General features: G+C 41.7%; 1 protein-coding gene across 2 annotated transcripts; it reads left to right on the top strand.

Annotated features, from left to right (window-relative positions):
• The first annotated feature begins 182 nt into the window (after positions 1–182).
• On the top strand, positions 183–22,505 carry OSGIN1 (oxidative stress induced growth inhibitor 1). 2 transcript variants are annotated; one of them, XM_038185301.2, is made up of 7 exons: positions 183–299; positions 2,113–2,220; positions 16,113–16,216; positions 18,362–18,498; positions 18,873–19,064; positions 19,374–19,465; positions 20,144–22,505. In XM_038185301.2, the coding sequence occupies exons 3-7, from the start codon at positions 16,132–16,134 to the stop codon at positions 21,132–21,134; spliced, it is 1,497 nt and encodes a 498-aa protein (XP_038041229.1). In that variant the 5' UTR covers positions 183–299; positions 2,113–2,220; positions 16,113–16,131; the 3' UTR covers positions 21,135–22,505. The 2 variants fall into 2 exon arrangements, with proteins under 2 accessions (XP_038041229.1, XP_038041228.1); XM_038185300.1 differs by lacking the exons at positions 183–299; positions 2,113–2,220 and adding an exon at positions 11,779–11,935.
• Positions 22,506–24,282: the final 1,777 nt, after the last annotated feature.

The raw sequence follows: 24,282 nt of genomic DNA, 5'->3' as shown, positions 1-24,282 counted from the left end.
ATGTGAAATTCTCCTATTATCTTGTAAGAAGATTTCTGCTATTATTCATTCACTTGGTTGCCACTTGTTTATTTGATTGGACTTTTTTTCTTTTCTGCTACATATTTATGTATTTGTGATGAACTGTACAATCTTTGAGTGTTCTCTCAGGACAAAGCTTAATAATGACATTTATTTTAAAGATGTTTCAAGGCTAACAGCAGTACTGTGACAGCAGGACAAGTTTGCTACCTTTTGTCAAATGACAGAAAATGGAGAGAAAGATCAAGACCTCATACCGGATGCGTTTTACTTTCAAGGTATGAAAGCATTCCAAGGCTGAGTGGTACTCAGAATCCTGTAGCAAAGTTTTGTGGTGAGAAAAACATGATTTTCTGAAATTGTTTCATTATAATGACTTTCATTAATAATACAGGTGGAAAACCTCATATAGTAGCAGGGAATTTGGCAAGCTTGCATGATTCTGTAGTTGCATGTAAGTCAAAACATTTTGCTAAAGCTACTGTTGTCTCACTATATTTTAAGGTCACAGAGCACTCTGACATTTGACCTAAAGTATGAAGCTTTGATTCAGCAATGAACTTGAGGAAATTCTCAATACTAAGCATTGTAACAAATCTTTTCCTCAGCAGAAGTACTTGATCACATGCTTACCCTTAAACATGAGTTCTTTTGTAATCACATGTACACTTGAATTAAAATTAAAGTCCTTAAAGCAGAAAAGGAATGTAATTCAAGATAACTTTTCAAGATTAATAGTGGTAGTTCTTGTTACTTTGCTTCTGTGAAGTGCACTTTTTTATTTTCTGTAGCTGTGCTCATAGTTGATATTTATATTCACAGGCTGGTTTGAACAGTTAAATATAAAAAATATAAAGTGTCGGATATATTTTTGTACACTAATGGTAGTGGTTTTGTTACAGGATCTGAGAAAATGAAACTTCCTTTTAGAAACAAAGCATATTTCTTTGCTTTTTAATTGTAAGTTTAAATGCTTAGCATTTTTTGTTAAAATCACTTAGAAGTAAAAAAAAAAAAAAAAGTTATTTTAGTGTTTAAATATCATAATATTTGGATGTATCTGAAATTGTTGCATATTTTCCACTGAATTTATAAATTCTCTCAATGGTATTTTCAGTAGGAAACACTTGCCAAGAATTTAATTTCTCAACTCTGAAATCTTAATCCTTTTCTACTACAAATAAAAAGCCTCTGGTGAAACTTTAAGTCTCAGCTGTTGTTTAGAGATGCATTTTTGTAGAGCCAGTCAGCACTCTGGTGTGATTCTGGGCCAGAAGCTGAACTCCTAACCACCACAGGACATGCTGATTGCATGGGTGTGCAACTTGATTTTCACAGGCACTGACTTTGTAATGCAATTTTATGCTGGGCACCAAAAATCTAGGAGTTAAGGCTTCTATTATAGTGTTCCTTATCTGGGGTATCAAACACAAACAAGCTGACAACTGCCACAGGGCTTATTTTTGCTGCTGAGACATTTATATATGTGTCTGGCTGGCCCTTTTTCCACGGTCACAAGCAGAAAAGCCTTTAATGTAGCTCAGTGGGCTTTATAGAGGTGAGAAGAAGGTAGGGAAAGACTGTAAGGAGAGCAGAAGGAAAACATAATGTAGTCCACAATGGAAGACGTGATAAAAGGCAATAGGTGGAGACTGATGCAGAACCCCAGTGACTTAGCCATATGTTGTCATTGTTGGCTTGAAATGGAGAAGCAAAACTCAGCGGAAGGTCATTAGAAAATATTACTTTTCTAGGGAGCCTGCATACAAAATGGGGTTAACATTTAACATGAACTGCAGCACATCAGCTGCTGTGTGGGCAGCAGATGTGGAAAATTTGGCACTCTCAGGCTCAACAGCTTTGGCTGCATTTTGCCAGTTGCAGTAAGGGTAGAGAGTATTTCAGAGGTCCTGTGTGTTACCTTGGTGTTGCTTAGTATCTATTGTGTCTATTCTGGATAAGCTCAGGGTTCAGTACATTCACTGGATGTGTGTGTGTTTCATCTCTTTCAAATGTGCATAAAAAACAGCCACTGATGCAAACCTAGGAGTGACCTTGCATAAGCTCTTCTTACTGTCTGCTTTATTCCAGGTGAGAGAATGAGAGCAGATCAAGATCAGACCAGGGGATGGAGTGCAGTATTAGCTCTCTGGGCTTTTCTGCTGTTTACCTAAGGCCACCTCCCTCTTGAGGTTTAAGGTGAGAACATGCTTCCTCCCACACACTAGCCCTTCAATTTTGTTGAGGTTTCTTTGTGAACAAGAAGGATCCAGAAAGTCTCCAAGGCTTTCCACTCTGCTTTTTATTAGGCATATGGGTGAATGCATTAGTTTGAAGAACAAGCTGTACGCTTCTTTTGTATTATCATATTACTTCATACTTTTGCACAATTCCTATGTGATGTCTCACACTATGGCACAAATCCAGGTAAGTAAGCTCAGTCAGAGCTATCTTGAACTTGAATCTGAGGTCATGGTAGATAGTCCTATGGAAACATCAGCTCAGTGCTTGCAGGTAGCAAAGCAAATCAAGTGCTAGGAAAGGTTGGAGGCCAAACCAGAAGGCTGCTGCATAACCCTAGGGCTCATCTATGCCTAGAGTACCACTCTATGATGTGCTCTTTCTCTCATATCAGGATATGATAGATCTGGAAAAGGTCTCCAGGAAGCAAACCAGGTTGATATAAGGTATAGAACAGTTTCTGTGTTGGGAATAAGTCAGAAAACTGAGAGCAATATAATAAAGTCTATAGAGCTGCGTGGCATAGAAAGGGATCAGTTGTGTAATCTCCCTTCTGATACAAGGAGTATAGGCCATGTGAAATTACTAGGAGCCAGATGAAAATAACCTCAAGAAAGGGGCTAGCAAGTGAACAAAGCTCATCAGGTTTCAGCTGGTTGTCCAGCTGCAAATAGTTGAAGGCAAGGGAAGATAAAAGACAAGCATCACATGCTTGTCCAATTCTTTATCTTCAGCAGGTGTCACATAATGCCTGATGCTGAGGATGGGATACTAGGCTGGTTGGGCCCTCGTGCCTGTCTGGCCTGGTTACCAGTTGAAAACTCACATGCGTATACAGGCACAGCTAGCTAAGATGGCAGTAATAGGACATAAGCTGCCTGTTACTTGATCTGTGGTTACTGCTGATAGCCTTGAAGGTTAACCTTCAGAGTGTCAGGAGTGCAAAAGAAAGCTTTAGATAAAACACTGGTCAGTGCTCCCAGGGAACTGATATCAAACTGATAGCCTATGCTACTGGTCATCTTGGTGCCATGCCATTCTGCCCTCATGCCACATCCCTCTGCCCTACTGAGCATGTTATCAGTCTGCATTGTTGAACTGTGCAAGTCAGGTGCTTCAATGCTGCGTGGCTTCAGCCTTGAGGTAAGGGGTCACCTAATTACAGGGTTCAGTTTTTTTGGTAGAGGTTTTACTCAATGATTCAAACTTAGTATTTTCACAATCAAGATAAATATTGACAGGGGAATCAGAAATACCTCCATTTCATGCCTGCTTGGGGCAATTTCTCTGTAGACAAGCAGAAAAATTGGGCATGCTGCAGCCAGTCAGGCAGCTGACAAAAACATGAGTGGATCATAAGTTATTTTCTCTATAGAATCATTGTTGACAAGGGTGTAGGACTAATCTAGTGTGTCTCATCTCTAGTAAGGAAAAGTAAAAAAAGAAAAGTAAAATAGCTTTGGAGGAGGAACAAGAATACCTTTATTGAGATCTCCTAGGAAAACAACTTCAATGAGATTTTTAGGGGATTGTGGTTCATATTGTGCTAGGGGCTGGATACATACATAGATAATTCTTGCTACAGGAGATTTATTTTTTTTTATTCATTGACTTATTTTCATCGTAGAGCTTTGACATATGTGGAAATGGATGACTATCAGATAAATGTGGAATTACACAGATCATTAAGTATTTCTAACACACATGCATTGGAGAATTAGTTACTGAATAGCTTTATTCTTGTGCAGTAATCCTGCCTTTTTCCTGCAAATTCACTGTGCCAAATCTTTTCAGAGTTCATAGTGGATATTTCATGTTTCTGAAGCACAGAAATGACTCCAGAATGCATGCAGGTATTTCAAAACAGCACATGCTATTTTACAGGAAATGGCAGCTCCTTTCACATTCCAGCTTCCTTAAACTAGTCTAGAGACAGAGCTGTCAATTACAGTGAGAAGCCTTGACCTATGAAATATTTTTGTTACACTTTAATGCATTACTGTTATACTGTGACTAAGTGATAAGATTCTCTTTGGAAAAGATACTGGTTCATCCAGTTTTATGCAGAGCAGTTCCAATGGACTTTAAATTTCACTCCTGGCAGTCAGTGTTGCAGTAAGTGGTGCTATTGTAAGAGGGAAATTGGGGTCTAAAACTTAATTTGAGTGTATCACTTCAGCTGATCTTTCAGTTTGCCTCAGAGCCATGTTTAAAGGAAGGGGCTTGCATGCTAAAAGCTCTTCGAATTTCCCTCAGACTTTTAAAAAGTTACAGGGGAAGGAAAATGCTGCAAGTCAAGAACATCAGAATTAGTGAACTGGATCTGACTAGCTTCAACCTATGAGCCAGTATCAGCTGCTTTAGAGGATGAGGAAAATAAACCCTGAGGCTAGTTGTGGGATCACTCTAACACAGTCCTTTTCTAATCCTCGCCAACCCCCCCCCCCACCCCCCCCAACTAAAGACTAGTGTGTTCTGCTGCAGAAATGCTTATTTTAATTTATGGAAACCCTACCCCTGTTGGGTATATTAGCTCTGGATAACCTTAGCTGTGCACATTTCTAAGCCCTTCAGGAAAGCTACTAAATTCTTTGTCTTGATTAAGTAATTCTTGATGTTGATAAAGAATCTTGATGTTGTTAAGAATTTTATTAAGTCAGGCTAAAGAACTACAGAATGGCTTAAGCTGTGGCAAAGAAACAAATCCAAGAATCTTTGAAGGCTTTCTGCAGCCCTATTTATGAACTGTGTAATGGAGTTAAATGCATTTTAATACACACTCCTTTTCCAGTTCTGAATTGCCCACTTGTATTTGATAATCATTGTTTTTGCCTTAAGAGAAAATGTACAGCAAAGATGCCCAGTGCTCACAGGCTGCATCTGTGTCCCCTGTACTTTGAGGGTTCTTCTCTGTTGGTTATTCCAGTAAGGAAATCATGAATGTTAGCTTCTGTGGGATGTTTTGTGCTTTGGGGCATTTGCTTTCCAAGTTGCTCAGTCTGGCACATCATAATATAATGCAACAGTTATTTTATTAAGCTATTAGTTGCCAAGTGCCAGTATAGATAGAAAAAGCATAGCTGAATACTGACTATAGGACTGTAGAAATTAGAGGCTATGTCTTCTGATCATTCTCTTATCCTGAACTCTTGTAAATATTTATGATTATATTGACATTAAGATAAGAAGAGGAAAATTCCCTTCCAGGTTCTTTTGCAGTTTAATCTTTGACTAGGTCATAGCTGCTGTTTGTTAGAAGTGAAAGTGCACAACTTTACTTTTTCCCCAAAACCACATCAATGTTGAGATCATCATGGAGGCCCGAGGGCAGTGAATGTGTGCTGAGGTTTCCTCTGCATCTTGTATCTGGAGGACAAGGAACACACAAAGGCCTGGTCCTGGGAAACATGCATGGCCACAGCCCCTTGAGCCAAAGGCCAAAGGATTGCACCTCTTTGCATCATACTAGTTTTTGGAAGGAGCTTATGTGCTGGCAAGTATAAAATGTACTGGATTTGGCTATCATCCCCATACGCTGATCTGAGGAGGGGATCCTGGCCCCTTTCATAAGGTGAGCCAGGAAAAATGCATGTGCAGCCATCTCCTTCTCTGCATGGACACTTTGTATGTGAACTCAGTGCCTGTATTTTTGTGAGATACCCACTGCTATTTCACAGTATAGTAGGCTACTTTGTATGTAATGGGAATGTATTTTTCAGGGAGTTTATATGGACTAGCTATATCTCTGCTAACGCTCTCTATTATTGCTCCCTTAATTAGCTTGGAGAGAGAAGATGTACAAGATGTCCCAATAAGGCGTTCTCAGTCAGCACTGGAGTGCCCATACAAGGTTTTACTGCAGATTAGCTGAAGATACAGCTCTGTGAATGCAGTGGAGCTCCATAGTCCTCCTGGGTGGTATGATTGGTTCTCACTTCCCCAAGTTTATTTCTTAACAGATGTTAAGAGGCATTGGTGGAAGTGGCGAATGCCTCTGGTCAGTAAAAATTGGTGAAAATCTTTGCTTTGACCTCATGGTTTTAGGAAGACCACCCTCTGAGAACAGACAGGGAGAGAATGACTTCAAGGTAATGAGATAAGGGTGGGAGAAAACAAAAGTCATTATTTTTTTTATAATAGTTCCAGCAAAATATAAGGTTTTGTTCTCTATTTTCCTCAAACAATATTCAAGGGCACTAAAAAAAACACATTTCAATCATTTATCAGACTGGGAGGTCAATGTCCTTTTGAATAACAAGTGAATTGGGTGAACCTTTACTTCTCTCCTCTTGGATGCAGCTGCCTAAATGCTGAAAAAAAAAGTATGAACACGGGACACATGTGGCCTTGGCAGGGACACAGGGAAGTAGGACACAAGTTCTGGGCCAAATTTTTCTTTAGAGGAAGCCATGTGAATGCACAAACACATGTAGGAAGTCATGAGCAGAACTTGGTCTCTCACTTGTAAAGTTTCCTAAGCTGCTTTTTTTTTTTTTTTTTTTTTTTTTTTTTTTTGTCAAGCCAAGCAATCCTTTGGCTTCCTCAAGGCTTCCTTACTCTAGTTATTTAGCAAAGCAGTGTACTTGAGGGATCCAGTTGCTGTCAGAAGTGGTGTGGCCACAGCCTGCCCCTTCTGATTTGGAGAGTGCCACGACATCTTCAGGGAACGTCTTGCTGACATGATTTTTTAAAGTTCCAAACTGGGGTCCATGTTGTGGTGTTGGTGCCAAATGTGGGTTTTGTTTGATTGGAGCTTAAAAAAAATGGCAAGTAAAATATTTCAGTGTTGATTTTGAACCATTTATTTTCATTAAATATACAGGTTCTAATTTGGTGGATAAGTTAACATACGGTTTCTTCACAGAGAGAGTGGTTGCACACTGAACAGGCTCCCCAGGGAAGTGGTCACTGCACCGAGCCTGACTGAATTTAAGAAGAGATTGGACTGTGCACTTAGTCACATGGTCTGAACTTTTGGGTAGACCTGTGCGGTGTCAAGAGTTGGACTTGATGATCCTTAAGGGTCCCTTCCAACTCAGGATATTCTATGATTCTATGATTCTATGATACGGTTATGTAAGTGGAAACTTGCCTGTGTAAAAAGGTGAATATCATTTTGGCAGCAGCAAAGCTGGATTTCAGATTCTGAACAGACGTAATATAGATAGATGGTCAAATGTTTTAATGCTTATTTGAGACTTTGCCTTAGATTAAATGATCTGCACTAGAGGAACTAGTGGGAGATACTGAAGCACTTAGAAAGTTCCCCTAGATGGAAAACATGCAGAATTTATTTATTTTTGTTGTAATTGAAAGAAATAACTAAGTGTCAAAGCACTATTGTGGCCCACGAGATCATACTGGGAGTGTTCCTCTGATTATTAATACCCAGCAGAACATGAAGTTTTAATGTCTGAAACAATGCAGTGTGCTGTGATAAACTGGCATGGCGTGATGGTGTACCTTAACATCTGGCTAGTGGAGAGGATGGGTGTGAGAGCAACTGAGACAAGTGTCACAAGTGAGCTGTCAGAATCACAGGTAAGAGCAAAGAATTCTGACACTGGGCAGGCATTGTTCTTTAGGCTCCCCCTGGATGAGAAGACAGCAGAAACAGGGCTATCTAACAAGTTTCACAAGTAGGATATGGGTGGGTATAACTTCTCAGTGACATGAAGTGTTGAGTCATTTGACAGAAGGAAATTTCTTGCAATGGGGAATGGTTCAGGTGCAAAATGTTCATTCTGAACAGTGCTACAGTCTGTCCGTGCTTTTTGGCATATTCTTCAGATTTTACCTTGGTAAAACACGATATTGACTTGTTTAATTTCTGGGAACTGTATCATGGCTGACCAAAAGGAAAACAAATAGACCTTGGCAACAAATGCACCCAGAATTGCCAATACCATGAACTATAGGGTATGACTTGAAGGTGAAGTGAGTGGCTACCAGCGAAGTCTGTCCCTCTTTTCTGCAGCCCCAAACCTTCTCCGGTTGGGATTGATACATGAGGTGGTGTGTTTTGAATTCCCCTCTGCACGTCAATAGGGAATGGTTTGCCTTGCTGCTGTTATAGTATGCACAAGGCTTGTTGGTATGAAAGCAAATTTAGCCCTCTACTGCTGTGTCCTGTGTTTCTGCCAGTACAAGGGAAGGTGGAATTGATCCTTTACATTATCTGAAGGCAATTTGTAATGTCATGAGTTCTCTTTCCCAAAAAATGACTTAAAGAAGCTTTTCACAAAGTGTAGCATAAGCATTATATTGGTCTTGCCAGATCACTTCACGTTTTAATCTGGATTAGTATATTTCCTGGATTGTTTGCTAGAAGCTAAGCTTTTCTATTTTATTTTTTGAAAGGGAAGAAGAGAAGCCCGTGCAAAATAAGCTTTGAGTTTCTACTTTTCTGATAAATCTATATGTACCTTGTGATACAGAGATATGAAATCCTCATATCTCAGCTGCCTAGAGTGCAATGCACCTCAGTGAAAGAGCCTACAGACTAGTAGCTTGGAAGAGGTTTTTCCCTGGAAGCCTTCTAAAGACCTCTAAGTCTGTGCACCAAATGTTTGTCAGTTTGTGCAAAGGAGTTAGTACCACTGATGAGTACATACTCATAGACAGCTTATGTATAGAGATAATGCAAAGCCATGCTGGAGACCCATATGTAAACTTAATTCTTGGGCACTTTTTTATCTGGATGAAACTGCTTGCAGTGAATCAAGAAGAAAAGACAACTGAATCACATACCTTTGCCAGTCAGAGGCTGGCTGCCAGGTAAAGTACAGATTACACAATTACTTCCTCTTCTGGAAAGTTTGAGCAGACAGTGCATTAGGCTGAATTATTTGTTTCCAAACAAAGTACACAAGGAGAAACAGAAACATTGATACATAGGCTATGTAGTGTTTGTTAGGATAGTTTAAAAAAAAAAGTCTCTAACTTGCTAGATTTAATGGTCCTATTGTACAAGCAAAGAAAGGACAGTGAAATGTCATATTTGAACACATTCCTGTGAAGAACTCTACTGTGTGCAACAATGAGGTAGAACTGGTGGCTTTGGAAAGACATCCTGGCCTTTCTTGCACAGTGGTAATATTAAAGAAATTCTAATTTTCCTAAACCTAGTGGGAAATTAAGAGAGGACCTCATCTTGTACATAGAGGTCAATTTTTATTTCTGCAGATGTGTACACTGTTTTTCCTGTTGATAAAGCCTGCTAAGCCATCGTATGGTTTCCTATTGTGTCTATGCCATAAGCAAGTGTTGACTAGAACATCTTTCTTCTAAAATGTTTGACGTGCAATATTGCATTATATTAAAGATAGCTTTTGAAAAACCTACAAACAGGACAGTTTTAAGTCACCTAACCAAGCAAATGCCTTAATTTCTCTGGAAGTTTAATTTTTCTTGACTGATACTGATCACGTTTGTTACCAGCCAACAAACATATATCTAGGTAATACATCTGAAAGCCTTTGCTCATGTCTAAAAATTAGTATGAGTTACATAAGTGCACTGCGAAAATATTACCTTGGATAAAGGCCCAGACAACTTGAAAGAAACCTTAAAAACAAATAAAAACCCCCTTCATTTTGACATATGGATTTAGTGATTTGGATTTCTAGAGGGATCATTTGATTAAAATTTAAATGAAACAATAGTTTTATTTAAAATGTGATTCTGGTGTAATTAAAATAGATTGCACTCTATCCTACTTTGATGTGGATCTTGAGAGTGTAGAATTTTCTCAAGAGCTGTTTTCTTCTTTTGTATCATATGTTGAAAGTACCTCTTAACTGAGTACCAGTAGTCCTCCTGGCTCCCTGGAGATCATAGCTTCAAAATAGATGGTCTCAGAGATAAAGATACACAGTACTTACTACTTGAAGTGAGCTACCTACTTCAGCACAAACTTGTTTAATTTGTACTTCAAATTTAGCGAGCTTGATTATTCCACTGAATTGACTACGATGCCTCAGATGAAAATCCTAGTATGTTGTGGTTTTGTAGTCTTTGCTGTAGTTTTACTCAGGAGGCTCTTAGTCATTTTACTGCTATTATAACTATTATAAACTGCAGGCTTATAAGAATATCTCACTGAAGGAAAAAATATACACACACCTGAGCTCTATATTTTCAGGCCCAATATATCTACAAGGTATAGGAGAAACTTCTTAGGAGTAAGGCAATTTAATTCCCATGTTTACATGAAAAATAAAAGTTATGATTAGGGATTTCTGTTATAGAAGAGGTCATGGTTGGAGGACCAAGAACAGGAGATGCTCTTCTGTTGAATAAACAACTCTTGCATGTCTGTCCTTATTTAGCACTTTATACTTAAGCTCAATATGTGTTGAGTGTGAAATGAATTTTGAATTCTATAAGGTGATACAGTTTTAATACTGTGTAGAGCTAAGCAGTGACTCCTGATTTTAAGAGCCGCTGATGGATAGGAATCCTTAGAATAAGATCTAGTCTCTAAACTTGTTTTCTTTGAACTAGAAGAACTTAAGCGATTCTATTTTGCTTTCAAGATGGTAATTTGCAGCTGGATTTTTACCAGATCACAATTTACAGCAAGGCCTCTTGTGTGTCCAGTTCACGTTCTTCTTGTCCTGGTCCTGTCAGCAGCTGGCTTTTTTAGTTCCCATAGAAGTTAGCACAAAAAAAAAAAAAAGATGAACAACCCTGTGGGAAGTTGATGATTGGCAGTATGTAGGATCATGTTCCCCAGAGGTGCTGATGAAGTAGTTACCTTGGTTGTAATTTTATTTCCACTAAAAACCTTGGAGGGAGGATAACTGCTATTTAGAAACTTGTCTGAGATAGGAAATGCATTGTGACATTAAATACTAGAGAAAAATGGGAAAAGTAGAAGGAATTGAGTAAGAAATTTACTGTGCCATTTAATCTCCTTGATTTTGGTTGGTGTGACTGAATACAGCAGTGCCTGGTGGCTCTGGGTGACTTAACGCTGCTGAGCACAGCCATCCAGGTGACAGGACCTCTACAGAGACATCCTGCTCTGCCAGTGCTCTCAGGGGTCTCATACATGTCCCCGGGTGTGTTAACTGTTTTGTGTTGATAAGGTGAAACTAAAACCCCAAACACTGTCTGAAGTGGGTAGAAAGTAATCACAGAAGTTCTTTCAATTTATTTCCAGTTCTAAAGCAAGCACTCAGTGGTATCCTATCGCTCCTGTTCCCTCCATGAGCTACCACTGTAGCAGCTTTCTTTTTTGCTATAAAGGAAAAACCCAGTTCTGCCATACGAAGTGTTGCATTTTATGAAATGTCAGGTTTTAATTTGCCCTGAGGATTAAAAATGAGTGCATTTGTTCATTGTAGTGCTTCCACCATACATGGCTCCTATAAACCTGCGTTTACTGTGGTCATGGAATCAGCTGAGCATCACTAAGTAAAGTTACTCTGCATCATTCATTCACAAGCCGGGAAGGGAACTATTCCTGCTGACTCATGCTTATAAGTATTTTCCTTGCTCCGCCTCCATTCATTTCGGCTCCACCTCTCATTTAGTACTGGTAGCCTACTATATTTAAGCAGCTGTCTTAGAGCAGAGGCAGTATTGAAGGCTTGGAGTCTGGTTGGCTTTCCTGGCTGTACAGGCATTTTCACAAAGATCTCACTTTTCATCAGACCTGCTGCTAAAGGTAAGAAGGCTATAAGTGAATGCAGAGAGTTCTGTTTGTCCTGCGTATTGTAACATTGCTTTCAGAATATCACAGGGGTGTTTGTAGAAAGAGGTACAATTTTTATGTACCATAAAGTTGAATTTTCCTACAGACATTGCCTTTATGGGGTACTCTGGCTTTGCATATGAGAGTGATAGCACAAGTGGTGGGAAAAAAACTCCTGAAACTTGTGGGAAAGTGAACAACTTAAAAGCTATTGGGAAAGTGTAAACTTCAAAAACTATTAGGATTTCTGTTTCTTAAAAGCACTAATGAATTAAGTTTAAATAGTTGCTGATGAAGTAGATGGGTTAATGAAGAAATCAAGCTGAAGGAAACTGTTGCATTTCTACATTAGCATTGTTCTTGTTTAAACCCAAGTGTCACAGTAGCACTTTCAGTCTCTTCCATTATTTATGTGCTGACTGCACTGCTCTTTTGAACTCTCCTCATGTACTATAGAGGCCCTGCTTAGTGGTCCTTACTTGAGCAAAAGTCCCACTGATGTTCTAGGGAGAGCTGCTTGCAAATGACTGATGTAACTTGGCCTTTTATTTCTACTAAAGATTATTTAGTTTCATTGCCTTGTTAATTCATCTTTGCTTTTTTTCTGCTTGCTTAAAACCTGTTTCAATTGTGCAGCCTGGAGCCAGTAGGGGCCATACTGACCGGCTTCGTGAGTTATAGTCCCTCCAGGCTTAAGGCTGTGTCAGGAAGGTATGCGGAGTCTGGTCCAGGATGAGCTGGGTGCTTTTCCAAGCCAGAATGATTATGTAACATCACATCATTGCTGAAATGCTTTGGAAGCAGTGAGGAGATGAATTGTGGAGCTTGCAGCATGCTCTCAAATGAAGAGGAGGAAAGATTCAGCCATTTAAAGTAGGAAACCTAAAGCAGGAGCCAAAGCAGTGATCAATGTCACTAAACTGACTAAACGTGAGTGCCCAGCAGCCTACCGTACATGAAAGAAGCATGAGGAAATGAGTCTTGGGTTCCATCCTAGGCTTTCTCTTGTTGCATTTAGTTAACCACCTCTCTCTGAATGTGAAATGAACTTCAGCCTTCTGTACACTTTCCAGTAGTCTCTGCAAGAGCAGGCTGTCATATGCTGCACTGAATTAACTGTGTGGTGATTGAGGTGTATGTGATCTCTTGATTCTGCAACTGAAAAAATAATCCACTTTTACTTATAATGGCAGGGAAAGCGAACACTTGGCCTGAAACTGAAAAGCCTGTGACACTCTGAGCACAGTTTTGCCCCCTGAAGTCAAACAGCTAGCCTACAGGATGGGAACAGCTGTTAACAGGTTTAGCATCTGGTTCATTTTCTCCTAAGCAGTGGATTAATTAATTACAAATTATAGAAATGCCAGCTTTGGGATGTGGATGGGGTTTTTCATTTATAGAGACATGCTAGGATAAACAGAAGCATCTGACAGTTAATCTTGTGTTGATAGAATTGTCTGGTGTCAAAACTTGGGGAAACAAAGCATGTAGCATTGAAATGGTCACAATGGGGTTTTGTGAACCCAGATCTTGAGTAAAACCATGGCTAAAAAGTGTCATGTATGTGCACAGAACTAAGAATTTTCTCAGAGTAACAATTGTGCTCCTCTAGCCATTACTGTTCGGTTTAATTGCAGCGAATGCTCCCTTTTCATGCATCAAAAGGTACAGAAGGAGGAGGAGGGTGGGAGTTATCGCTCAGCCTGAGGCTGCTGGCTTTGTACTCTATCAGGGTGGGGTAGGGTGGCATGGAGCAGTGGCCGGGAGCCAAGGCAACCTTCCTGCACTGCAAACAAGGCTGCCAGACTGACTTCTACCGCCTTGTGCCTTTTTTGTCCCCTTTGGGATCCCCCAGGAAAGCACTGGCATGCAACAGCATGACCTTGTGCCCAGGTTTTACGAAGAGGCTCACAGGCTCGTTCTCTCTCATATTGGCTTTGCTCTTCTGGACCTGTTGCCTTGTGCAGGATTGGGTTGGCTCCGCAGCCCTTGCTTCCAGCAAAAATCCCACGGATGTTGCTGGGTTACCACTGCCTGCAGCATGCATGTAAACTTTCTGTGCATGCTACTGCAGCCTGCTACGGAGCAGAGACATGGAACAGCCCTTCCAGAGATCTTTCTTCTCGCTTCCAGGTTCCCAGTAGTTTCACAGAGATAAAAGATGTTGGGAAAAATTAATAAAAACTTGTCTTATGTAGTGCAGCTGTGGAGAGGGAATTATTTGTTACCATGGAAAAGTAAGATAAGTACTGTGATTTATGCTGTTTTGAGTGGGTACCTTACTGGTCACACTGGTAAGTGATCTGTACCTTTGATGTCGTAGGACATCATGGGTGCTAGTGCTGAATTCTGGAGCTTTGTGGTGGGGAACTATTTGCAGGCAGATTTACACCTTAATCTGCTGATGGTAGTGCAGGTTTTGGCTCATATGGCAGAACTTAACCCAAAAGGCTGGGGAAATACTTGGCCAGTTAGGCTGGGCTCCTGCTGCTATTGGGGTTGGGGTAAGTATGCCTTAAGGCGTGGATGCCTGCCTCCACATGGATGCAACATATGGAAGAGTTCGTCTTCTGCGTGTGTGCATCTACCTTTGGGTCACAGCTAAGCTGGGAAATGAAATTTCCAACTCTCCTTAAAGCTAGATGCCCGAAATGACTTGAATTAAAGACATGGCTATTATGTCTTTTATGTGGTTCACGCAAAACACATGAGAAAGATTTAGTGAAGTGGTAGTAGGCAACTAGTAGGTGGTATTAAACTGTAATACACACTTTGGACAAAGCTGCTAGTTTTAAATTCCACATGTAGGCCTTATTATGTGCCTCTCTACTAAAATGAACCCAGTTTGAAGTAGTTCTCAGTCTAGCCCAGTGCCCCTTTGTCTTGGTGCACAAAGGAGGTGTCACATCCTTGCAGGCGAATGCACTCAGAAGTCTCCTCCTGGAGCCTGGAATTCTTCAAATCCTAAATTTACCTGTGGTCCTGCCTGCTCATTCAATCACTGGGGTCTTACGGCATTAACGTAGCTGCTGGGGATATAAATGTCAGGCTTAAAGGGGAGCATTGCGCTCATAGGATGGCATCTGCTTGTGTCAGAGGCGGTGATGTGCCAGACCTTATGGGAGTGTGCGGTGCGTTTGCCAAATATTTTGCTGTGCTTGGGAAGGGTGTGGAGAGCATGCCCTGCTGAGCAAAGTCGTACCATTCAGTGGATTCTGACTTAACTTTCCCAGCTGAGAATAATATTTCTAAAGGCTGTATTCTCAGTAGAATAACATAAAAGCTTCTGGTGGATTTTGAAAATCTCCATTTTACTGTGGTAGAAGTAACTTTTGACTTCCATGGACTGGTGACAGTGTAGTTTAATTCCCTGGAAAACTGAAGTAGTTATTTAACATGGTGGGATCCCTGCAGGAGTGGCAAAAACAACAACAAAGAAGAAAACCATCAAGAACAAAACCACAACAAACCTTTGATTCACTACTCATTGAATATTTGCATGACAAAATCAGGTGTTTTGTAGGTTCTCTAATGACAACCTAGCCTCTAAGATAATGTTACATATTTTGTTTAACGAATTGTTGCTATTTACTTATTCAAACTTAGAACTCCGTGTTCTGGAAGACGAATAAAGAGGGCATCCTCAGGTTCAGGAACTGTATTAGCACTTCTCCAAAAGCCCTCTAGCCATTGAGCAGCACGCGTTTGAAAATGCAGCCAAGAGATTTCCAGCCTTTGGGCAGAAGTCTCGAGTGAGATTTGCTTACCCTCATAATAAATGCACAAGCTACTTTAAAAAATAAAAAGCACTCACAAATGGGTTTACGATAATTTTTTTGGCAAGCTGCAACATGTCAGTTACTGTAGTCAGAGGGTTACCGATGTTGCCAGCTGTTCTGAAGGGACCGAAACTCGTGTGGTAGGGAAAGATAAGGGCCCTTTCCTTTTCCTGTGATATAATCAGGGAATCATCCTTCAGCTTCTAGGGAGGGAGAAGGGTGAAAAGAAGAGTAGGTCTGTCCTGAGGGTGGAAGTATAACGTGATGGTGTACAGTGCAAGGAAATAATTTGGATCAGCCCTCTTCTGTGGGCTATAGACAGTAATGTAGTTTTGTCAAGCAAATGTTTCAGAACTTCTTTGTTTTAACAGGTTTGATTCCTGGGCCTAAATGCTTTCAAACAGGAAGATGTATTCAATATTGAACAGGCATCAGAAAAAGACTGGGTTCAAGCCGCTTCCTGTGGTGATCATAGGTAAGTTTTCTCCTGTCTACGTTCTCTGATGCTGTTGTTGCTTTGGGCTTGCTGTCTTCAGCTTTTGTTCCGTGTGTTGGACGTTCAAACCAGAAATTTCTGGCTAATATTTCTGCCTCCTTTGCCTGACAGTCAAACTTCCTGTAGTACCAAAAATGAACAGTAGGAAGTAGGGAACCAGATATTCAATAACCTGAAGCACACCCTTTTTTAAAAAAATAAAAGGAAAAGGTAGCCTTTTGGATATGAGTTCAGTGGGTCTGGTTTTTCTGTTGGGTGTTTAGAGGGGTTAGCAACCATTCCGCTGAGATAACCATTTCACAGAAAGTTGATTAATGTTCTGTAGTGATTGATTTGGGGGATGAGTGTGATCTTTCTTGTTGTGCCTGATTTACTTAGGAAGTGCTCCAGATGCTGTTAATGTTTCTGTAAACTTTTTTTTAGATTTTTTTTTTTTTTAATGCATGAGAAATCTCTTGGCATGTATAAGTCAGGTACATCGACTTTATGCAGAATTGAATAGAATGGTGTCTTTTCACCAGTTTAGAAAGCTAGTTATGTAGTAACTTTACTATGTCCTTTGTGAGAGGGGAGGTCCCTAGTGTGGCTAAACAGGGACCCAGTGTGGAGATGTCCCTAAAGCCTCTGAAGAACTGGTGTGAAGATGTGCAGGACGGGGAGGCTGTTGGACTGAAGCAGCACAGCTATTTCACTGCAGCTGGACATTACATACAGCTGCTTCCCCAGAGCCCTCTCTGCGAAACCCATAGGCTCCTGCTGCTGCACTGGCAGGCTCACAAAAGCAGTTGCTTTCTGGAATAGCAGCTCTGCTTGTGACCATCCATGTCAAACTTAACTGGGGTTCAGAAAATAAATTCTCTGCATCGATTGCTCAATGTTGTGCACTTGAGTGCTTAATCTCGGTTCAGGAACCTCCTCGTACATTCCAAAGCAAAGGAGTAAGTTCAAAAGTGTTATGTTCTACCGCAGCTGCAGCTTAGTTTTTGTTTAATTTCCGTGAGTTTTGGAAAACTTTCCTGTGAGTGGAATATTCCGAATGCTGACCCACAGCTGCCGGTCCTCACTCAGTACAGCAGACTTTGTCCCCAGCTGTGGCACATGCTGCCCTTCACATAGCTCAGCTCGTTGTTAGCTTTCCAGCCCGAGCCTCCTTCTATCTCAAATGTCCCAAGTGGCCTTTGCTCCAGTGATTCATGCACGCAGCACGGGCACTGTGTCAACACAACCTGCTGCAGGCTGCTCTGTCACTTCAGCTCTCCTCCCCAACATCGTCACTGCATTATGTAATGGTGGTTAGTCACATAGCAAGCAGCAGAGCTGAGCCAGAGAGGCTGACGGCTAGTTATGCAGACACTGTAAACTATTAAACATACTGGAGAACGGCCATGTGAAATCTTTCCACAGGCTACTCTTGCTGGGCTTTGGAGTTGCACAGATCAAGTCTTTCCACTGTCTGTCGGGTGGCTGGCAAGAGGAGTTCAGCTCTCCAGCAATCTGTTCAAAGTCCTGTATTCTGAGAGGCTGTCTTGGCATGGCAGAGAGACTTTTCTTCCTTAACACACTGCCTGCAATGCCACGGTAGAGCTGGTTCCAATCTGCAAGTGTCCTCAAGATCTGTCAGTCAAATCACTATTGCCAGCTATCCCTTATTATACGGCTTTTCACACTGAACAGAGCAGAGCTGTTTTAGTCACTGTTTCTGGACATCCTGTATACCCTGTCCACAGTGAACTACTCTACACAGATGGGAAATGTATATCCAGGACAGCTGAGGCCCCCAGTCAGTATGTGACCAGTTTGCAGACCCTTAAAGAAGTCGATGAGCAGTAACTCAATTTGTCAGCAGGACAGAGACCTCAGCCTTCAGGTGAGGTTAGCCTCTGGCTTGTGTAAGCAAATTCATAACCTTGCAATGCAAATGTATGTAATTAAGGAGTAAAAGGGGACACGAGGGTAAAATGATTTCCCCAACTGCATCCAGTAGGTCAGTCACTGGTATTCTGACAATAGAAAATATCCTGTATACATAGCAGTGACTTTGATGTGATCTGGATATTAGAAACACTTTTTAAAGGGCTGCTCTGTCTGCAGGACTAAAAAATCTCCTCTATTTTGTCTTTTTAGGGAATGGACCTTCAGGAATCTGTCTCTCGTATTTGCTGTCAGGCTACACCCCTTACTTCAAAAGAGAGTCTCTTCATCCTCATCCTATTCTTCAGAAGAAACTAGAAGAGGCTCCACATGTCTCCATTTTGGACCAGGTTTGTGTAAAGAAAATACTTTTTTTTAGCAGAAGCTTTCAGTATATCATTATAGTGAAGCACCTTAGGGGTAAATTAGAAGTGATGAACTCATTTGAGTTTTTGAAGTACATAGGCAGAAATTTCAAAGTACGCAGACAGAATAAGCCTTAAACAAAGTATTAAAAGATCATTAAAAGATTTATCCAAATCTCCCTTGTATGGAGTGCCTGCATTGCTAAGATCCTCGAGGTAGTCCTCAGGCAGTAACAGGCTGCACGCAAGTAAATGAACTTCACAGAACACCGAAAGCACTAACTGGAAGTGCTGCAGTTACAGGCAGTCTGCTGCCTGCCAGGACACATGTTCTGAGCGTGTGATTTGTCTCGCTTCAGGATTTGGAGTATCTGTCTGAAGGTCTGGAGGGACGATCCCACAGCCCTGTGTCTCTTCTGTTTGATACTCTTCTGCGTCCAGACACAGACTTTGGTGGAACAGCAGAATCTGTCCTCACTTGGTGGCACGAGACTGACAGAGCCATTCCCCACCTGGTCCTTGGCAGAAACCCTCCTGGAGGTGCCTGGCATGTAAGTGAATCAAAGCCTAACTGCTTAGGTCTGCATGCTATAGGATAGTCAGAGGTGTTGACTGGGGAGTCAAAAGGTGCTCCAATGTGCTGGTCACCCACGTTTGACTCTTATGTGCACAAAGAAGTGAGTTTAAAAGGGGTAAGAGGGAATGAGAGTTTTTTCTCTTTGGAGAACATGGATGGCTTCATCCATGCTAGTGGATCAGATGAAATCACTGGCTTCTCATGTTCTGAGATTATTGAAACTTGAGTTACATTTCACTTTGTACATTAAATAACTGAAAGCTGTTTAACTCTCTTGTTCCAGTCTATTGAGGGCTCTATGGTTACCCTGAGCAGAGGGGAATGGATGGGACTCCCAGATCTCCAGTTCAAAGACTGGCTGAGGCAAAAGAAAAGGTGAGATATCTATGGCCTGTTTATTTTTTCCCCTCAAACATCCAGAGGTTATTTGGGAACCTAGAGCGGACTCCTTGAATGCAACTGCCCATCTGTCATGGGTGATTCTGCTGACAGAAAGGTCACTCTCCCCATCAAAAGTCCATTCTGTATTAAGTGACTCCAGATAAAACTGGAGTGCTGGTTGCCATGTGTCCTCAACACACACTGGCATGATGTGTGACCATGAGGTTATCTGAAAACATTTGCAAAAGGCATGGTTCTCTGACTTATGTGACTACTACTGCTGTCCCTTATGACAAGCATAATCATCTGAGCTGCTTCACAGTCTCTCAGGTGCTTCTGCTCTTGATAAGTAACAGTTGAAACCTTAAAGGAGTTTAAAATGGAATAAAAGTGAAACACGTGAAAGGAAGACACAATTGAGTGACTGTGCTTTTAGAGATGGGGACTTTTTGGAATGGGATTCATGTTAGTAATTTGCCTCTATCCAACAGCTTGCAGATTTGACTGCTAGCTCCATGTACCAGAAAAAACTTTGCTGAAGTCAGGGAAACTAGATAAGTGTCCTCCGATACTGCCAGGATAGATGGCTCTAGGATACATTCAGTGGAAGAGGGGAGAAATTCCAGGCTCTTAGTTAACTGCTGCTTGACCTTTGCTTGCAATATATTACAGAGGCCTCAGAAACAACAGAGCCACAGCAGAAGACATTGCTCAATACTACCAACATTATGTGATGAAGAAAGGGCTGCAGAAGAACTTTAGAAGTGGGACTGTTGTAACCTCTGTGAGGAAAGTGAGTGCAGAGAGCATCTCCAACCACATGCAGGAAGATCTGCAGAAGAGCGACTCCCTCTGGAACTTCACTGAGGAGGGTATGGAGGTCTTTCAGGTGGATGGATTTGTCAAAACTGTCCAAGGTGATAAGGAGCCCTTCTCTATCTATGCGGAAAATGTAGTCTTGGCTACTGGAACATATGATAGCCCCACTTGGCTGGGGGTCAAGGGAGAGAACCTTTCCTATGTCCATCACCAGCTCTCTGCCCTAGAGGAAGCAGTGAAAAACAACAGTATTGGTATCACGTCAGACCCAGTCTTGATTGTAGGTGCTGGTTTGACAGCTGCTGATGCGATTCTCTTTGCTCACCACTGCAATATTCCAGTAATTCATGTTTTCCGGAGGCGAGTCAGTGATCCAGGTCTTATTTTTAACCAGCTACCCAAAATGATGTATCCTGAATACCACAAAGTCCATCAGATGATGAAAGAACAGTCAGCTGCATGTGCTGGGCCATATGAGTGTTACGTTAGCCTACCTGAACATCATGTACTGTCTTTTGGCAAGGACAAGAAATGCATCTTTCAAGACAAGAATGGCTACCAGAAAGCTTATAAAGTTTCCATGGCTCTTGTTCTAACTGGTTCAAACCCCAACCTCTCGTTTCTGCCAAATAATGGCATTGATTTGGCAATGGACAGCGACCAACCAGTCAATCCCAAGAGGAATCCCATAGATGTTGACCCATTCACCTACGAATGCACTCAGGAGAAAGGGCTTTATGCCCTAGGACCTCTAGCTGGGGATAATTTTGTACGCTTTGTGCAGGGAGGGGCTCTGGCTGCTGCCAGCTCTCTCTTAAAGAAAGCAAACAAAAATCCCCCCTAACAAAAAAGCCCCCCTGTGCTAACAGTGTCTGAATGGGTTACTGCTGTTTTCGTAGAGAATCTGATATGTACATCCTCAAATGTGAAGCCCACTCCTGGTATTCTCCAAGGTCCTGTGGAGAGTTACTAAGTTCTTGCTGAGTTATTTGGGAAGCCCAAGTCACCAAATGGACTTGGGAAGGTTAAGTCCCCAAATGGAGTGGGTTTTGTGGCAGTATCTTCAGTCTGTGGGGATTCAGCTCCTTTCCTGCACAGCTGTGCAGGGAGGCAGCAGGGGCATTGAATCTTGTGCCTGGAGAAGCAGGGGGCAAGCTAGTGATTGCTCTTCTATGTTAACACCTTCCAGGTAGCTGAAAATTGAATTGGGAAACAATCAAAGTCAATTATTTCCAGCCAGCCTGCTGACAGCCCTGAGTCTGTCAGTCTTGCTGTGTTTGTGATGAAACAAAACAAGCCAATGTGGTTCTGGTTGCTCCTGTGGCTCAGCTGTATGTTCTTATTAGACCAGAATTCACTGAAAGAAGTGGTATTCTGCAAATAAACTGGCACAGAAACAAGTCAAAACTGTATTATCTCACTGACAACACCAGCAAAATGTAATATATAGTATCTTTTTATTCAAAAGATTCCTGTGATTTTTTTTTTTTATTTTATTTTTTTTCCTTCGGCAAAGTGATGGTACTGAATTACAAAAATCCAGTTTGCCATCTTGCAGCTTTTTACTAACTCCTAAAATGCGATGGCCAAATTCCTGGCAGCTGCTGTAGGGACAGCAGGACTGAAGGAGAGCTACTGCTCTGCTGAGGTGCTTGTGTGGGGCTTCTGCTGCACAGAGGATTTCAGAGAGAAGCAATAAGTTGTGTACTGTAATGTGAATTTCTAACGTAATGTCATCTTCTAATAATGTTATGTATTAAGGGGAAACGGCACAGTCACTTTTTGTTGGTTTATGGTAAATAGTATGATTTTTATACTGATTTTATAATAGATTTTTCTAGCAAAGCATCTTGCTACAGGCTTTCAGTCAGTGTTTTGAATGAGTAGGGATGGGTGGAAATGATGCCTTATGTTGCCAGCAGCATTCTCAACAGACCTACAAGGCCTTGTGTACCTCTCCTAGGAGTTACAGCTAATCTTATTCAATGTAAAGACATTCTGATCCTTGTGTTGTACTGAAACTTGCTGATGTGACAGGATACTGCACATATCTCTGGAGAGCTTTGTATGTGGCTGTTCTTAAAAGAATTCTCTTCAAATTGTGCAGGGAGATGTGCAAGGAGCTTGTCTGTAGTGTTGCTGTATTGCACCTAAATGTTGTTGCCACTGACTTGTATGAAATGTTTTTCAATAAAGTGATTTCAGACTTATTAAAGCTTGTTTGTTTTTAACTCTGACTTTAAAACTCCGACCAAGACAAAATCTAATGAACTATTCTTCGTCAGCTTCCTGGCAGACACCAGAATGTGGTTTGTGCCTGTTGAACCTTGCCTCATTCCCCTCCCTCAGAGCTCAACACAGGATTTGTTTTCTGTGTATCTTTGCCCAACAGGTTGGAGTACCTTTGTAGACACTACCCTAAAGCATCCTCTCCCTCTTTGTGAGTCTAAACAATGCTACAAAAGCAAGCTATTTGCCAAGCAATTTGTTCTTGCCAAGGAGATTTCAGATCTTTCCTGTTACCTAGTATCTTCTATTGGGAGAGATCCCAAATCATGGCCTAGTCAAATAAGTTATGATTGTTTAGGTTGGAAGGGACATTTAAAGGGCTCACTTCCAACCCTACTAACACAGGCTAAGGTTTGGAGTTGGACACATTTGCTCAGTGCCTCATCAGGGAAAGCTTTCCATGTCTCCCAGGATGGAGACTCCATCTCTTTGGGTCCCCCATTCAACATTTGACTACTTTTTTTGAGATTTTTTTAAATTTATTTAAATATGTTAGCACCATTTATTTTAATGGTGCTAATCTAATTGCCTCATCCTACTGCGGTTAAAGGAGAGGTGCCCTCATGGTCCTCCTGAGCCATGTGGGAAGCTGTCTATCTTCCTCACCTTGTAACTCATCTTTCATGATGCTAGGGCACTGAGCTTCCAGGATTGTGCTATTCCTTCCCAGCAGCTGACCTTTGTTCCTTTGCTAGGAAAAAAAAAAAAATCAATAAACAATCAATGTCCACCTTTCTAAAAATAACATTTGGGGTCAGGCCTCAAATTCCTGCATCAGAAGTGAATGAACCAGAGAACAGAAGCCAAAGGGCAGCTTAAAACCATAAAGGGGCATCAGAGCATACTGGGAATAAGGGAGTTAAGGCTGGTTTTGAGTGAGTTGCTGCTCTTCCCATCACTGGAGTCAAAGTCAGTGCTCATGCTGATCGTTCCTGTACCCAGCATCGTGTTACTGTGATCTAATTTGCCCGCACAGGGGAACTCCTATCTAGGGCAGCAGCCAGTGCCTACGTCAAGGGGCTTGGGTTACCGTGTCTTAAATAGCTGGCTCTCTTGCCCTGTGTAGGACTGGAAAGGGAAGTGGTTTTTCATAACTGGTGCTTAGAAAATATCCTATGTTCTGCTCTGGAGGGCTGTCAGAGCAGCAGAACTCAGGAATGAAGTAGTGGTTCACTCATCAGCCATAAAAAGTTGTCAGGGCAGGAGTGCACGGTGCTAATCCGGGCTGCCATTCAGCTCCCTGTAGCCAGGGAGACAAATATGAATTATTGTTCCAAAACACCGGCCGTGAGAGTCAATAGATAGCTGCTTTGTTATGTGTGGCCTTCATCCGTGCGTTATAACCTTGACCTGCAGCATGTGACAGGACCAGAAAAATAAAAGTGTCTTCCTGGGCCTCCTGCACATCTCGCTCCTCCTGCAGCAGTGGCACAGCTTTGCGAGGTGCTAAATGCTTTCAGTGCTGTTTCCATTGCTGCATGCACAGCCAGCCTGGAGGTTACCTCAGTGAGTTATCTGAAGTTGAAGACTGCTCTGCTTGTCCTTCAGTGTCCTCTCTGTGCTGCCCAGCAGAAGCCTGTTGGAGCCGGTCAGGCTGGGAAGCCTCAAGTAGCTCCCTCGCTCAGCTCAGACAGAGCAGGTTTCTGGGGCTTTATTCACACCTCTGGTTGCCACCAAGAGGGGATCTCAAGAAAACCCAGGGC

This window comes from Anas platyrhynchos, chromosome 12, assembly GCF_047663525.1.
Source record: "Anas platyrhynchos isolate ZD024472 breed Pekin duck chromosome 12, IASCAAS_PekinDuck_T2T, whole genome shotgun sequence".
In the NCBI taxonomy this organism is placed as follows: Eukaryota; Metazoa; Chordata; class Aves; order Anseriformes; family Anatidae; genus Anas; species Anas platyrhynchos.
This window is presented reverse-complemented; position numbering and strand designations above follow the sequence as displayed.

Bases quoted from the DNA above. Each gene is read 5' to 3' on its own strand.
- OSGIN1 (XM_038185301.2), top strand. From the start codon at position 16,132: ATGCTTTCAAACAGGAAGATGTATTCAATATTGAACAGGCATCAGAAA. The intron at 16,217-18,361 runs GTAAGTTTTCTC...TTGTCTTTTTAG, and splicing joins GCTTCCTGTGGTGATCATAG to GGAATGGACCTTCAGGAATC. The intron at 19,065-19,373 runs GTAAGTGAATCA...CTCTTGTTCCAG, and splicing joins CTCCTGGAGGTGCCTGGCAT to TCTATTGAGGGCTCTATGGT.